This window comes from Mustelus asterias, chromosome 12 (assembly GCF_964213995.1).
Source record: "Mustelus asterias chromosome 12, sMusAst1.hap1.1, whole genome shotgun sequence".
In the NCBI taxonomy this organism is placed as follows: domain Eukaryota; kingdom Metazoa; phylum Chordata; class Chondrichthyes; order Carcharhiniformes; family Triakidae; genus Mustelus; species Mustelus asterias.
This window is the reverse complement of record NC_135812.1, coordinates 52,260,736-52,275,468: the sequence shown is the minus strand read 5'-3', so window position 1 is coordinate 52,275,468 and position 14,733 is coordinate 52,260,736. Positions and strand designations below refer to the sequence as shown.

Below are 14,733 nucleotides of genomic sequence, written 5' to 3'. Positions count from 1 at the left end.
GTTATACCCAGCATGATACCCCTGTCATTTTAAAATACCAAATGTTCTTAATAATGAGTAACACCATGAGAACTCCACGATATTTCAGTAAAAGAACTCTTCAGTACTTATGTACTCTCATTCAAATTCAAAAACTTCATGTGCAAAGAGTTTATTTTCAAACCTCCGCTTCAATTTTTTATTATCTTTCTCTATTTACCTCATCGCTACTTATAATGTTAAACAGCAACATTCTTAAACTTTTATTGTACCTTTAATATAATAAAATATCCTAAGGCAATTCATATATCATTATAGAACAAAGTAATACACTGAGCCGCATAAAGATTTATTAGTTTAGCTGTCCAGAAGTTTGGTCAAAGAGGTAGGCTTTAGGAATGTCTCTGAGAAGGAAAGTGAGATACAAGATGGAGAGGTTAGGGACAGGTTAACCTCTTGGCCAGACCTTAGAGTCTAAATACCTCTATACCTTTTGCTTTGGTTAACCATGTGGATATGTACATTTTCCATTGAATGTCTACAGGGGTGTAGTGTAAATATGATAAATTATTGAAAGAAAATCTCAGGAATAAGTACTTGTTGTCTAATACTTTATTTTCATGTTGTTCTGTTGCAGATCCCGCATTCGAAGGGAGCTGTTCATTGAGGAAGTGCAGGCAGGGCCTCATGGGCAGATAGGACCCAGCGGCTCTCCGTCTGTCAGAGGAAGTAGGACGGGTCACAGCTCAGAAGGGGAAAGCTGTGATGGAGGAGACTTGGAAGCAGTGACTGAAGAAAAGGATAATGTCATGGGAATGGAAAATTACAGCACTGGGTGTGTAACCCCTCAGGGAGGGCAAGTAGAGTCGGCTTGTGATGAGGATTCCGAGTCTGTTGTGCAGGCTGACATTAAGAATGCCACAGTGATTAACACAAAGGACTCATCCCATTTAGAAGGAGATGCCATGATCTCTCCAAATGCTGAGAGTGAAGATGAGGGCATCCTGAAGCATCCGGGCCGAAACAAGAGATTACACCAGGAAGCACATGCATCAGGAACATCCCTGGAGGAGTTCCAGAAAAGCCAGCTTTCGGTCCAGTCAGTTGTAGAAGAGGACAACTCTACCTCATCCGCCTCCACATCGACAACTGTAGCAGAGACCTCCCGAGATTTGAAAGAAGATACCTCTTTGATTCAGCAGGCAAGCAGTGGGCAGAGCACAGGTTGTGGGGGCACCCTGTCTTCTTCTACTAAAGGCTTTCAGAAAGGCCTGTTCAGCTTTTCTGACACGGCCTCACCTGCCCAAAAAACAAGCTTACGTGAAAACAGCTTAAGACGTAAGAAAGCAGCAAACTTGAATAACATTATCCATCGTTTGGAGAAGGCTGCAAGTCGGGAAGAGCCCATTGAATGGGAATTTTGAGATTAAATTATTAATTATGCACAACTCCCGAGAGTTAGGTATTAAGAGACCTTGGACATTCTGTACTCATTTTATCCTGTCACGCACTTAATGCCCTGCAGGCCACAGGGCAAAAATGCCATAGGCCAAGGTGCATATAGAAAAGGAGAGCATTAAGTTCCGTTCATCATTGCATTTTCAAAGCGAGAGAGTTGAAACATGCAGTTAAGCTTTTGTACCCTGAAGTGTTTTTGTGTCATGACTGATTTTCAAACTGTCTGGGATTAACTGTTACAGCTTTGCCTCCTCTCTCCCCCCCCCCCCCCCCCCCTCCCCTCGCCAAGTGGGCTTCAAGCAGCGGCACCCATTGGCTAAGGAGGGGCGTCCTTTGCCATAAAATGGCAGCAGAGCGATATTACACTATTAACTTCTTAACCAGAAAAAGATTGGAGAGTTTTCAAATGACTAGAATTTTGTAGCTGTTCAGTTGCCACTGAGAGATTGCACAGTCATCTGACTCTAAACACACTAGTTTGGTTTCTTAGATATTTTGAGAATTCTTGCTGTTTTAAACTTTGAAAGAGAAAAAAAAAACACATTTAGTCCACTTATTTTTTAAAAAAGTCACGTAAAAAAGATTTGTCTAAAAAGATGTGGTAGGTGAGTTAGTGTTTTCTTGTATGTGAATTTAGAATAATGATATGTAGTGCACATTGTTTCATAGCTTTAACTGACTCTGGTTTCTCTGCAGGCCAGGGTTTGTTTAATACACTCCATTTTAGGCCAAATCAGGACAAGATCTGAACCTAGGTATTTTATAACCTGCTTTTTAACCTCTAAACCACAAAAGCACGCTGATCAGACCTCATATTGTCTTTGTGTGTGTGTGAGAGACAGTGTGTGTGAGAGCAAGTTATATGTGTGTGTGAGTTCTTAGGTCTGGCTGATTTCATACGTACCAATGCACATTTACAGTGCGTTTACTGCCACCCTTTTCTCAATAAGTTGTATCATCAGTAAGGCATGTATGAGTTAGCTTGTCACAAGTTGCATATTTTTTTCTTGCCATATCTTTAATTAAAACTAACAATAGATGATTTCAGTATACAAGAATATTTTTGTGCTTATTTATAGGTGCTGTTTTTTTCTATCCATTGTTAGGAAGGGATGAAAGGGAGCAAGTCTTGTTCTAGAGGGTCAGACTGCCGGCAGTATTTGGGATATTTTACAAGTTTCACTGGATAAATATTGGCTCCTTGGCATCTTTCAAGCTCCAAATTATTGATTAGACGTTGTTTCTCGGTGTAAATTGCATCATGATTTTTGTGTTGGTCTTTTAGGTCAGAATCCATTGAAGTAACTGTTTAGCACAATCATAACCTGTCATTTTAATTATAATATATGAATTCTGTTTTCTATAATAATTATGGTTGAGGAGTTATATACCTGATATTGCACCACAGTGAGTTGTGTGTAGTTTTTGTAGCAGATTATGACTGTTTATAGGGAAAATTACATTACCTGCATGTTACGTTAAATAATCATATATTTCATACATAAAATTGTACATGTAGATTGAGCACTTAGCTATTAAGTACTGATAGTGCTGATTCAACTCCAACTAGTCATAGGGAAGGGCTCTAGGAGGCTGCAAGGCAGTGAGTTAGAATGAAATCCTCCAGCATGCATTGATCACAAGATAGCATTCCTTGGTGTCAAGCTGCATATACTGAATTTTATCATTTGCAAATATGAGGTGAAATTGCCTTCTCCCAAAATAGATGTACTGGGCAGGAGCACAAAAAACAGATTGCACTCACACAAGTCCCCCTTCCCCAGTGTTGAAGTGCAAAATGGCGTTGCTTTATAAATGTTTAATTATCAAGGGCAAGCTTCATTTACTTTTTCTCTCGGTCTCCCGAATCCATTCACCAAATGCATCCAGAGGGTGAGAGAGGCAAGCTACTCCCAGTGCTCCGATCTTTGGGAATGGTCCAGGGATAATCCTGATATTTCTCTTTCTCTCATTGAGGAGTTGTTTAAGATCCACTCCATAAGATGATTAGCTCTAATATCAAGATCTCAGTGACTCAAAGAATTGGACCAGTGTTCTTTCCTCATTCCCATCTCTGCACTGTGCCCACTATTGCCCCAATTAACCAGAAAATGCGAGGTAATGCTCCATTTCATTAGCAGAATGGTCTCCTGCCCTCGTGCTTTTATCACAAAATCTTTGGACTCGAGTCTGTGGTAAATAAAATGGTAATAATCAAACAGAATATTTCAGAACAATTGACACTTGTGCTCAATTTTCTAGTTCCTGCCCCCTCTCGCTCCAAGCATTATAATGACTGCTGTAGCATCACTACTGCTCCATACAATTCTGCATCGGTGTTGAGCATCATTTAAACATAGCTCTGCACAATATTGGCATCTTGGAAGTTCGCCCTCAGTTGCAGGTGGGGAAGATTTTGTGCTTGAGTTTGTGCCAATACAAAAAAAGGGTTGGGAAGGAGAGTTGATGGACCAGGCCCATGGTCTTGACAATGTTCTCATTTTGCTAACTTTGGCAAAAAAAGACATTTATAAGTACATTTTCGTAACTATCTTTAAGAAATGGTAGTCTGTTAATCTGTGTTTCATCCTCTCCTAAAGCATTCATGCCCCTTCTCAAATTAGTCCGCTTTGCAATGCATGCTTAAGGCTGGACAACTCAGGAAATCAAACCTTAATTGGAATCTAATATAATCGATGTAAATGTAACTTGAAGTTTCAGATTTTGATACTATTTCTTAGAATGTAATAACTTTATCCCAGGAACGTTTACAGTTTCTGCAGGGCCCACACTAGGGGTTTGAGAATAGCTGTACAACTGTCCCAAAGCCACTGTAATGCAATTAGTGATTATTAGAAATACTCAGAATAATATTTAAAGCTGACATCTTGCTGAGATTATTTTTTCATACAACTTTTTGCTATACATTCTAAGCCTACATAGAGCAATGAAAAGAATGCTGTATTGGCAATGTTGTTTTTAGCAGGCCATTATACGGTTTTGTTCATTTTAATCTTCTATTTTTGTCTCTCATATATCCCACTATTATTTGTAGCTTTTGGCCTTATGGTGTCACTGCGGTTTAAGTTTCAATATTACACGGTAATCCATAATGACAAAGAGTGTTCCCTAATAATTTATGCATAAAACTGAGGTTATTAACTACAAAATGCAAATCACCACCTTGGAAAATATGTGGACCCTAAAAACAAATACTTTTTATTGATTTGCAAGATCTCGCACTTATTAATCAGAGCTGTGTTGAGTTTAATTCTTGATGCTATTGGAATGAAGTCTCCTCAGTAGAAAAGTCTTAAAAGTGATTTTTTGTTTTGTAAATATTCTAGAAGCTGACATCCTGAGAACAATGTTAATTTATTCATTTGAAATTTATGTCTGTCTGACTGGCAAATCCAGACTTTTTATTTTGAGAACTATAAAAGTCCACTGATTATCCCATTCTTTCTCTCTGTAATTGAACCCCTGTTTCCCATTCACAATTACATTTACATTGGCTGCTTCAACTGAAAAACCTAGTATTGCATTTCAGGAAATTTGTTTAGTTTTATTAAGTGAGTAAGTGAATATTAATCTGTTATATATATTCAGATGCTGCATTTTAATTTGCATTTTAGGGTATGGTTTTGAGGCATTTTATATATATATATATATATATGTGTGTGTGTGTGTATTAAGTTTTACTTTTTTATTTAGATAGCTTGGAGGGAAAGGTAAACTCCATTTCAAGATGTGCACCCTTTTAATCTCACCAGTTTGCCTGGTCAGAGTAAAAGATTTGTGACCTGTGATTTTATACTGTGTATTTATGGATTCTATGTTTTATGTACCTTTCCTTCTGAGGAAACTAATAATAACTATGGGCCCCTCCAATTTTACAAACTTGAAAAATACATAAAATTGTTGATTTTGCTTGCAACCAATTTGGCAGCAAAATCTTTCAGTTCTCCAGCGTGAAATAATGTGGTTGGAAAATGTCCAGCACATTGGCAACCATAGATCCTTTTAGCCATAAGAATAGGGGGAACCACACACACACACACACACACACTAACCCCTGTTCTTAAAAATTCCCAAAAGGCTGGTTGGACTTGGTGACATTTTCCAGCACCATTAATCGTGTCTGTTATATTTGTGCTTCTGCAGTGTTTTAGAATATTTGTAGTTTGAGTAAGTTTCAGTTCTACAGAAAAGCTAGATTCTGTATGAAGTTTTTTAAAATGCTACTCCGGGGGTGATGCACCATTTCCATTTACTTAGTGAAACTGAAGCATGTTATTCATGAAGGTTGCCATCAAAGGCTTTATGCTTTAGAGTTCTGTCCGCTGGATGCTAGGTTGAGACTATCAACACACATTCCGTTTTTCACCCATAACAGGAAATATGGTCTTTGTAACTCTCCCTCGTTCACCATGCCATAGTCTTTACTTTGGGTGGAATTGCACCCAGATCTTCTGAGATTACTGTCTGCACTACCAAGCCACCTTAAAAAAACAACGATTAAAGCAAATATTCCTGTGAACCCCAGCTCAATTTGTGCATGCTGGCATTTAATGCTAAAATTTCAAGCTAGTGCAAGTAGCAGGAAGCAAAAGAGCAAAACTCTTGTGTGCCTTGAATGGGTTAGTATGCTAAAAATGAAAGAGTAAGACTCTCTCATACCCACAGCTACCCGTGATTGCTGTCACTGAATTGGCTGACAGAAATACATGCAACAGCCAAAAAAAAAAGTAGAATACATTCCCCAAGCACTTAAAGCATATTTTATGAAGAATATATTTTTAAAACCTGTTTGAATGCAGTCACGTAAGCACAAAATTTGTAAAATCAAAAGTAGTAGAAGGAGAATAAATTCTGTTCACAGCCTTAGAAGTATTTTTCTATAAAGCCCTTCGTAATGGTGGCTTCACCAACATATTTTGATGGTGAACATTTTCTCTAAAAAGCACTATTATAAAAAGCAATACTGACATTCCATGGATTTTTAATTGCAATTTTTGTAAAAGTTTTTACTCTGAACTCTTTAAAAGATGCTTTGGAATTGTTTGCTGTCCAACAGCAAAAATGCACTCAATTCTCCATGACCTCTTAAAATTAACAAGCACAGCAGCTCAATTTCAGATTGGTTTTATACCTGTGCTGAGACTCCATATGTAAATAACTTTCGACCACAATTGGCCACCTTTTATTGCCAATACTTTTCTATTGAAATACATGGCGTACACTACATCATTTTCATGTAGCATATTTATATCTTGGGATCCAAAACCAGCCATTTCCTTTGGGAGGGTCTGCTTAACAAAGAATATAGACATCAGTTGTGTTGAATCTCTGCGGTTTCTACCTTGCATTTGGAGTCTCTTGGAACTGTTGTCTTGAACATAGTAGGATGTAATTGTTTTCTTTGAAGTTTAGAACTTGGAACTTGTTCTTCAGTGGGTTTCCTCCGGGTGCTCCAGTTTCCTCCCACAATCCAAAAGACGTGCTGGTTAGGTGCATTGGCCATACTAAATTCTCATTCGGTGTACCCAAACAGGCACCGGAGTGTGGCGACTAGGGGATTTTCACAGTAACTTCATTGCAGTGTTAATGTAAGCCTACTTGTGACATTAATAAATAACCTTTAACAGTCATCAGTAACCTTGAAAAAGATGGGTAAAGTTCCTGAGAATAGGCTTTGACATTGTTTCTAATACTTTCATGATGCAAACTCCATTGTTTTGAGCACTGTTGGAATGCAAGTAGTGGATAATAGGCAAATAAGATGTTTTCTACTGTTTGTTATAAAATTGCACTGGCTTAGCATTTGATATAATATATCCAGAGAACAGCAATAGTGATATAATTAATTTGTACCTATTATCCACCAACAGAGTAAGCTTCCAAATAATAACAGGCAATTTGGACATACTCAACAGATCGGACAGCCTATGCGGAGAGAGAAAGAGTTAACGTTTCACGTCAACGACCTTTCAAAGATGAAAGGTTGTCGACCTGAAATGTTAATTCTGTTTCTCTAAAGATGCTATCTGATCTGCTGAGTTTTCTGTTTTCAATTTCCAGCATCCATGGTATTCTGCTTTTCAATAAGACTCCCCATTATTGGTTTCATAATTTAATACATGAAATACAGAGAAATGGGGTTGACACCATTCGTTAAATGGCGTGAAGCAGTGTACGATGAGCGGGATAATGGGATGAGTAAAGAATCAGATAAACTAGTATTTGGTTGCTTTTAAGCTACACCATATTTGGAGAATTTGTTCTTTTAAGTCATCATTTGAGTTTTTATCTGTGAAAATGGAATCACCAACATAATTGTTCTGAAGAATATTCTGTTAAGATAACCTTCATAGCAGCATGTTCGATCTTCTATCTTCAGTGTGAAATTGCAGGCCCTTAAGTTTCTTTGGATTTTGCTCATTAGTTTATTCTATATAACCTGGTCAGAATAGCTTTGGCCATATTCACAACTGCTGTTTTTAATTAATTTCAATGGCAAGTGGAGTTAGGTTGATTAAGATAACTACAAGACAACCATGTTCCTGTAATTCTTCTGCCTGGTATGGAATACTCTGGTCTTGCCAAGGCTTTCATCTAGTAGCCTAATGAGAATGACACAAGTTTCAATGTCAAGCCAATGCATGTGTAACCAGCTCTTTGGAATTGCTACTATAATAATATTTGTTTGATTATTGGATTTTATTTCCTCATTAACCCATTCCACATTTTATTCCCTCATTGCCACATTCACTGATTTATTCCTTCATTGCTCTGCCATCTTCACCAAATCCAAACCTGTCAGAAAAGCAACAATTACTAGTACAATTTTTTGTATTGGTAACATTTCTGTCAAAAACTGCCCAGAGATGAGCCTAGCTTTCTTTAAACAAAAGTCATCTTCAAAGAGAGGAAGCTTCTTACATTTATCAGCAGCTAATTGTAATATTGACCTTTTGCGAATTGAGGCCCAGGACCTATATGTTGTTTTGAGGCAAGTGAGACCACAGTTGCTTTATCAATGGGCAATGTCATGGCTTTTGGAATAGCTAACAATAACCCAAATAATCAGAGTATTAATATGTTTTACTATGATGCTTTACTTGGAGAAATTGCCTGATTTCTTCCATTTCCTATAGTCTTAATAACCTCAAAAAAAATTTTCTTTGCACGAATGTATCAATGAAACTCACCTCAAAGCAACTCAAATCAATTTTTTGCAATTTTGTGTCACCGATACAACTTCCCAGCACCTTTCCCCATATGTAAAAATACAGCACAAGGATTTGAGGTGAGAATCAATGATTAATTTGTTAAAATTAGAATGAATAACAGACTTAAGAGAAATATAACAAGCAGAGTGTGCTTTAAAGACTGAAACTGCAGGAAATACATAGGAAATCATTCAACATCTAAAAGAGAACATAAGACCATAAGACATAGGAGCGGAAGTAAGGCCATTCGGCCCATCGAGTCCACTCCACCATTCAATCATGGTTGATTTCAACTCCATTTACCCGCTCTCTCCCCATAGCCCTTAATTCCTCGAGAAATCAAGAATTTATCAATTTCTGTCTTGAAGACGCTCAACGTCTCGGCCTCCACAGCCCTCTGTGGCAATGAATTCCACAGACCCACCATTCTCTGGCTGAAGAAATTTCTCCTCATCTCTGTTCTAAAGTGACTCCCTTTTATTCTAAGGCTGTGCCCCCGCGTCCTAGTCTCCCCTGTTAATGGAAACAACTTCCCTACGTCCATCCTATCTAAGCCGTTCATTATCTTGTAAGTTTCTATCAGATCTCCCCTCAACCTCCTAAACTCCAATGAATATAATCCCACGATCCTCAGACGTTCATCGTATGTCAGGCCATCTTCCTGTTTCTCATGGGCTCTTTGTTTGGCCCCTTTTGCCCCAACTGCCAATATCAGAATCCTCATTCTACCACAGTCCTGCCACTTACCCCAATGTTTGCAAGTTCTTTGTTCCTCTAACTCTGATTCTCTGTCCATGTTCCCCAATAGCAGCAGAGCTTTCTCTCTTTAACACTTCCGCATTCCCCAAATAATATGCATTCTCAGAACCTGTGTGTGATGTGCAATCTTCTTCTTTGGTCATCTACTAACTTCCCCCAGCCATGTTCTTTGTCTAAGTGGAATGTTGGAATGGCAGTATATAAAAGTAAGACTTTTGTATGTTACTTTAGTAAGGGTTGGCTTCTGATGTTTTAGCAACAGATCTGGAATATTTGTTTTCATAAAACACTCACTGAGTTATGGACATGATTTGCCAATTGCTGAGTACTAATGTCAGATATATAGCTAAGTGCACCGATTTCAAATACAGTTTTGTTTTAATTAGTAACCAGGATCACTAACAAGCTGCCATTTATTGTTGATTTCTACTTTTGCTAAAAAGGTGCAAGTGGCCCTTCTTGAACTGTTGCAGTTTGATACAAGTGAGTGGCTTAATAAGTCATTTCGGAATATAGTTCAGAGTGAACTAGGAGTGGTAGGAGTTTGCAGCCACATATAGGTCAGACTGGGTAAAGAAGATAGATCTCCTTCCCTCGAGGTCAATAATGAAGTAGGTGGATCTTATGACAATCTGGCAGCTTCATGGGTACTGATCGCAGAATTCTTTTTTACTTCTCGCTTTATTAAACAGAACTCAAATTCTCTAACAGCGCTGGTGGGATTTGAACTCGTGTTCATCTGCATTATTATTCCAAACACTGGTTAACACTGGTGCCTCACAGTGCTAGGGACCCGGGTTCAATTCCAGCCTCGGGTCACTATCTGTGTGGAGTTTGCACGTTCTCCCCGTGTCTGCGTGGGTTTCCTCCGGGTGCTCCAGTTTCCTCCCACAGTCCAACTATATGCAAGTTAGGTTGATTGGCCATGCTAAATTGACCCGAATGTCAGGGGATTGGCAGAGTAAAATATTTGAGATTACGAGAATAGGGCCTGGGTGGGATTGTGGTTGATGCAGATTTGATGGGCTGAATGGCCTCCTTCTGCGCTGTAGGGATTCTATGAAACCTCTGGATTATTCGTCCAGTAACAACCATGATACTAGCTTACTTGGCATATTCTGACAGAAGTTTATAATTCACTTCCAGTGTGCTGTATGCACCTGGATATATCAGATTTTCATATCCTCCAACCTCTGGTGCTCATGATAGATTCCTTCATGGCTCCAGTTGTATGGCTTAACCTGTTGCAAGGAAGGCTGATTTAGAACATAGAACAGTACAGCACAGAACAGGCCCTTCGGCCCACGATGTTGTGCCGAGCTTTATCTGAAACCAAGATCAAGCTATCCCACTCCCTATCATCCTGGTGTGCTCCATGTGCCTATCCAATAACCGCTTAAATGTTCCTAAAGTGTCTGACTCCACTATCACTGCAGGCAGTCCATTCCACATCCCAACCACTCTCTGCGTAAAGAACCTATCTCTGATATCCTTCCGATATCTCCCACCATGAACCCTATAGTTCTGCCCCCTTGTAATAGCTCCATCCACCCGAGGAAATAGTCTTTGAACGTTCACTCTATCTATCCCCTTCATTATTTTATAAACCTCTATTAAGTCTCCCCTCAGCCTCCTCCGCTCCAGAGAGAACAGCCCTAGCTCCCTCAACCTTTCCTCATAAGACCTACCCTCCAAACCAGACAGCATCCTGGTAAATCTCCTCTGCACTCTTTCCAGCGCTTCCACATCCTTCTTATAGTGAGGTGACCAGAACTGCACACAATATTCCAAATGTGGTCTCCCCAAGGTCCTGTACGGTTGCAGCATAACCCCACGGCTCTTAAACTCCAACCCCCTGTTAATAAAAGGTAACACACTATAGGCCTTCTTCACCGCTCTATCCACTTGAGTGGCAACCTTTAGAGTTCTGTGGATATGGACCCCAAGATCTCTCTGTTCCTCCACAGTCTTCAGAACCCTACCTTTGACCCTGTAATCCACATTTAAATTAGTCCTACCAAAATGAATCACCTCACATTTATCAGGGTTAAACTCCATTTGCCATTTTTCAGCCCAGCTTTGCATCCTATCTATGTCTCTTTGCAGCCTACAACAGCCCTCCACCTCATCCACTACTCCACCAATCTTGGTGTCATCAGCAAATTTACTGATCCACCCTTCAGCCCCCTCCTCTAAGTCATTAATAAAAATCACAAAGAGCAGAGGACCAAGCACTGATCCCTGTGGCACTCCGCTAGCAACCTGCCTCCAGTCCGAAAATTTTCCATCCACCACCACCCTCTGTCTTCGATCAGATAGCCAGTTACCTATCCAATCGGCCAACTTTCCCTCTATCCCACACCTCCTTACTTTCATCATAAGCCGACCATGGGGGACCTTATCAAACGCCTTACTAAAATCCATGTATATGACATCAACTGTCCTACCTTCATCAACACACTTAGGTACCTCCTCAAAAAATTCAATCAAATTTGTGAGGCACGACTTGCCCTTCACGAATCCGTGCTGACTATCCCAGATTAATCCGCATCTTTCTAAATGGTCGTAAATCCCATCCCTAAGGACCTTTTCCATCAATTTACCAACCACCGAAGTAAGACTAACCGGTCTATAATTACCAGGGTCATTTCTATTGAAAAGTTGAGAGCAGTTACCAGAGTTAAGGTCTGTCCTTGTATTCATAGAAACCATAGAAACCCTACAGTGCAGAAGGAGGCCATTCGGCCCATCGAGTCTGCACCGACCACAATCCCACCCAGGCCGTACCCCCACATATTTTACCCGCTAATCCCTCTAACCTACGCATCCCAGGACTCTAAGGGGCAATTTTTTTTTAACCTGGCTAATCAACCTAACCCGCACATCTTTGGACTGTGGGAGGAAACCAGAGCACCTGGAGGAAACCCACGCAGACACGAGGAGAATGTGCAAACTCCACACAGACAGTGACCCGAGCCGGGAATCGAACCCGGGACCCTGGAGCTGTGAAGCAGCAGTGCTAACCACTGTGCTACCGTGCTGTCCTTGTATTGATCATGATGAAAACCAGTTGTTAGTTGATTAGTAATACATTTAAACAATAACAACGCAATTGCTTTAAAAATGATTGATAAATAATGGGGAGGTCAGTAATTTTGGAACATAAAGCTCCCTATTTGTCAAAGACCATCAAGGCCTGCTCTATTTTTATCTTTTGTTTTGCATTTAAGAATCCTTAAAACCCAGACTGATCGAAAGAGAGGTATATAATTTTAACACATTCATATTAATATTTATATCTAGCATATAATCTCCAGTGTCTCTTTTGTGAGATTAATAACTGCAGCAGACAATGTCAGTAGCAAAGGTTTTACAGTCCATTCTAAAAGATGCTAAGTAGTTCAAAAGTATCCTCTGTCAATAATTTGTGGTGTTTTGGTTTGAACCAACTTACACCTCCTCTCCTTCACATGAAAAGAGCTATTTCATGGCCCGGAAAACTATCTTGACATTGGGAAATAGTTATACTGTGGAGTATACCGATAATGTTGGCTGGATTATGATAATGGTCCCAGTGAGTCTCCATTCCCTTGCTTTGCAGGTTTGTTACTTTCTTATGTAGCCCAAGTTTTCATTTTTAATATACATTTAAATCTCTGTTCAAATTTTAGCTAAAGTTTACTAGTTTGTGTTTTTCTAAATATAAAGTACTGCAAGGTCACAAAAGCAAAAATGAAAAGGATGCTATTACACATTGCTAGCTACCATGACCAACAAGTGTGATTTTCACCAATGATGCGAAAGTTTGAACCTGCTTTTATCAGAACTCATAAAGACCTAAGAATTTAAAGCCTGGTGTATTTTTCTAACCATCCATCCCACACACCCCTTTTCAGCTGGGCAAGGAAGACAAAGGCAGGCCACAGAAAAGATGAGTAATATACAATATTAGCATAAAATGTTTTCACGCAACTAGATTCCTAAAACACCAGAGAATCCAGAAATTCCATGTGATAGAGAGCATGTGACTTAATCAGTCACTGAGTATTTACACTGGCCTTGAATTTCTTCACATTGACCATGCTGGCAGGTGCACCTCCTGAGAAATAAGATTGATAAAGTCATGTCTCAGAAGATGGGATCTTTTGTCACATTACGTGGCACATGCTTATTGACAGCCTAACAGGGAAAGTTCCTCAAGATGAAGAGAATGGGTTTTACATGGGCAGTAGTGACTGTATTTTTTCTTGTGGAAAAGTCAACTCTGAATTTGCAGGGTGCCAGTGTGTCCCAGGTTTAGAAGTATTAGGTACATCCTGTACTGTTTATTGGTATAGGGCATCACGGTGGCACAGTGGTTAGCACTAGTGCCTCACAGCGCCAGGGATCCAGGTTCAATTCTGGCTTCTGGTCACTGTGCAGAGTTTGCACGTTCTCCCCCTGTCTGTATGGGTTTCCTCCGGGTGCTCCAGTTTCCTGGATTCCTGCTCTCACTGCTTCACTCCAAACATTACTTAATGGCTTACTTAGGCTCTGAAAATGTCACCTAAATCCTGCATTCAAAAAAGCAAGTTGCATATATTGTGGCGCCGCCTTTAGATTGATCTGGGAGCAGTGTTTATCATTGCCCTCTTAACAAATGGAAATCCTCATGAGAATAGATATTGCTGAACGGTTTTCAGAGGAAGGCTATGACAGACAGTTCAAAGCCCTGAATGCTGAATGTTGCTTTGTGCAAAGTGATACTCTTCTGTGCCCAAATGTGATATGACAACGTGATGCCCTTGACCCAATCTCATTCTCATATGTGAACCATCTTGGCCTGTTTGCAGGCTGCTGTCCTCATGAATACCGTGAACTGCAGTGCTCACTACCAAGTTTATTTTGGTTGGTTGCAACAGAGTAACATCTATTTTTAAGCTCTCCAGCATGAATTGTAAGCCCATGGTTCATGCCATGCTAGAGAGAACAAGCAAGTTAATGTTTCAAGTATTACCGTTTATTCCGGTTTGAATAATGGGTTACTTTTGAAACCTTAACTTGTCACTTCTCAGGTGCTGACTGGCCCACTGAGTGTTTCCAGCATTTTGTTTAAGATTTCCCACATTTGCAGTTTTTACCTTTTACTTTTTACACATTGTAAGATCATATGACATTAAATGGCAGAGGAATCTAATTTCTCTCTGTTGAGCTTGGCCAGTTGGTTGTTACTTTGTGTGGTCGTATTTTTTATCATGTAAAACTGATTCATAGTTTATAAGTTTAAGTGAGACAGTGGTTGTAACTTTTGTTTCAGCCTCCTAGA

General features: G+C 39.6%; 1 protein-coding gene across 9 annotated transcripts in view; it reads left to right on the top strand.

Annotated features, from left to right (window-relative positions):
- LOC144501444 (protein CASP-like) overlaps positions 1-14,733 on the top strand; it is a 779,365-nt gene that overhangs the window by 606,529 nt on the left and 158,103 nt on the right. For 5 of the 9 annotated variants that reach the window (XM_078225208.1, XM_078225212.1, XM_078225204.1 and 2 more), the window contains one exon: positions 617-1,954. The exons of 3 other annotated variants lie outside the window; for them this stretch is intronic. In XM_078225208.1, the coding sequence (XP_078081334.1) occupies positions 617-1,403 (787 nt within the window). In that variant the 3' untranslated portion in view covers positions 1,404-1,954. Of the gene's footprint in view, positions 1-616; positions 2,484-14,733 lie in introns of those variants that run through there. One more of the 9 variants, XM_078225206.1, reaches the window with a different exon arrangement.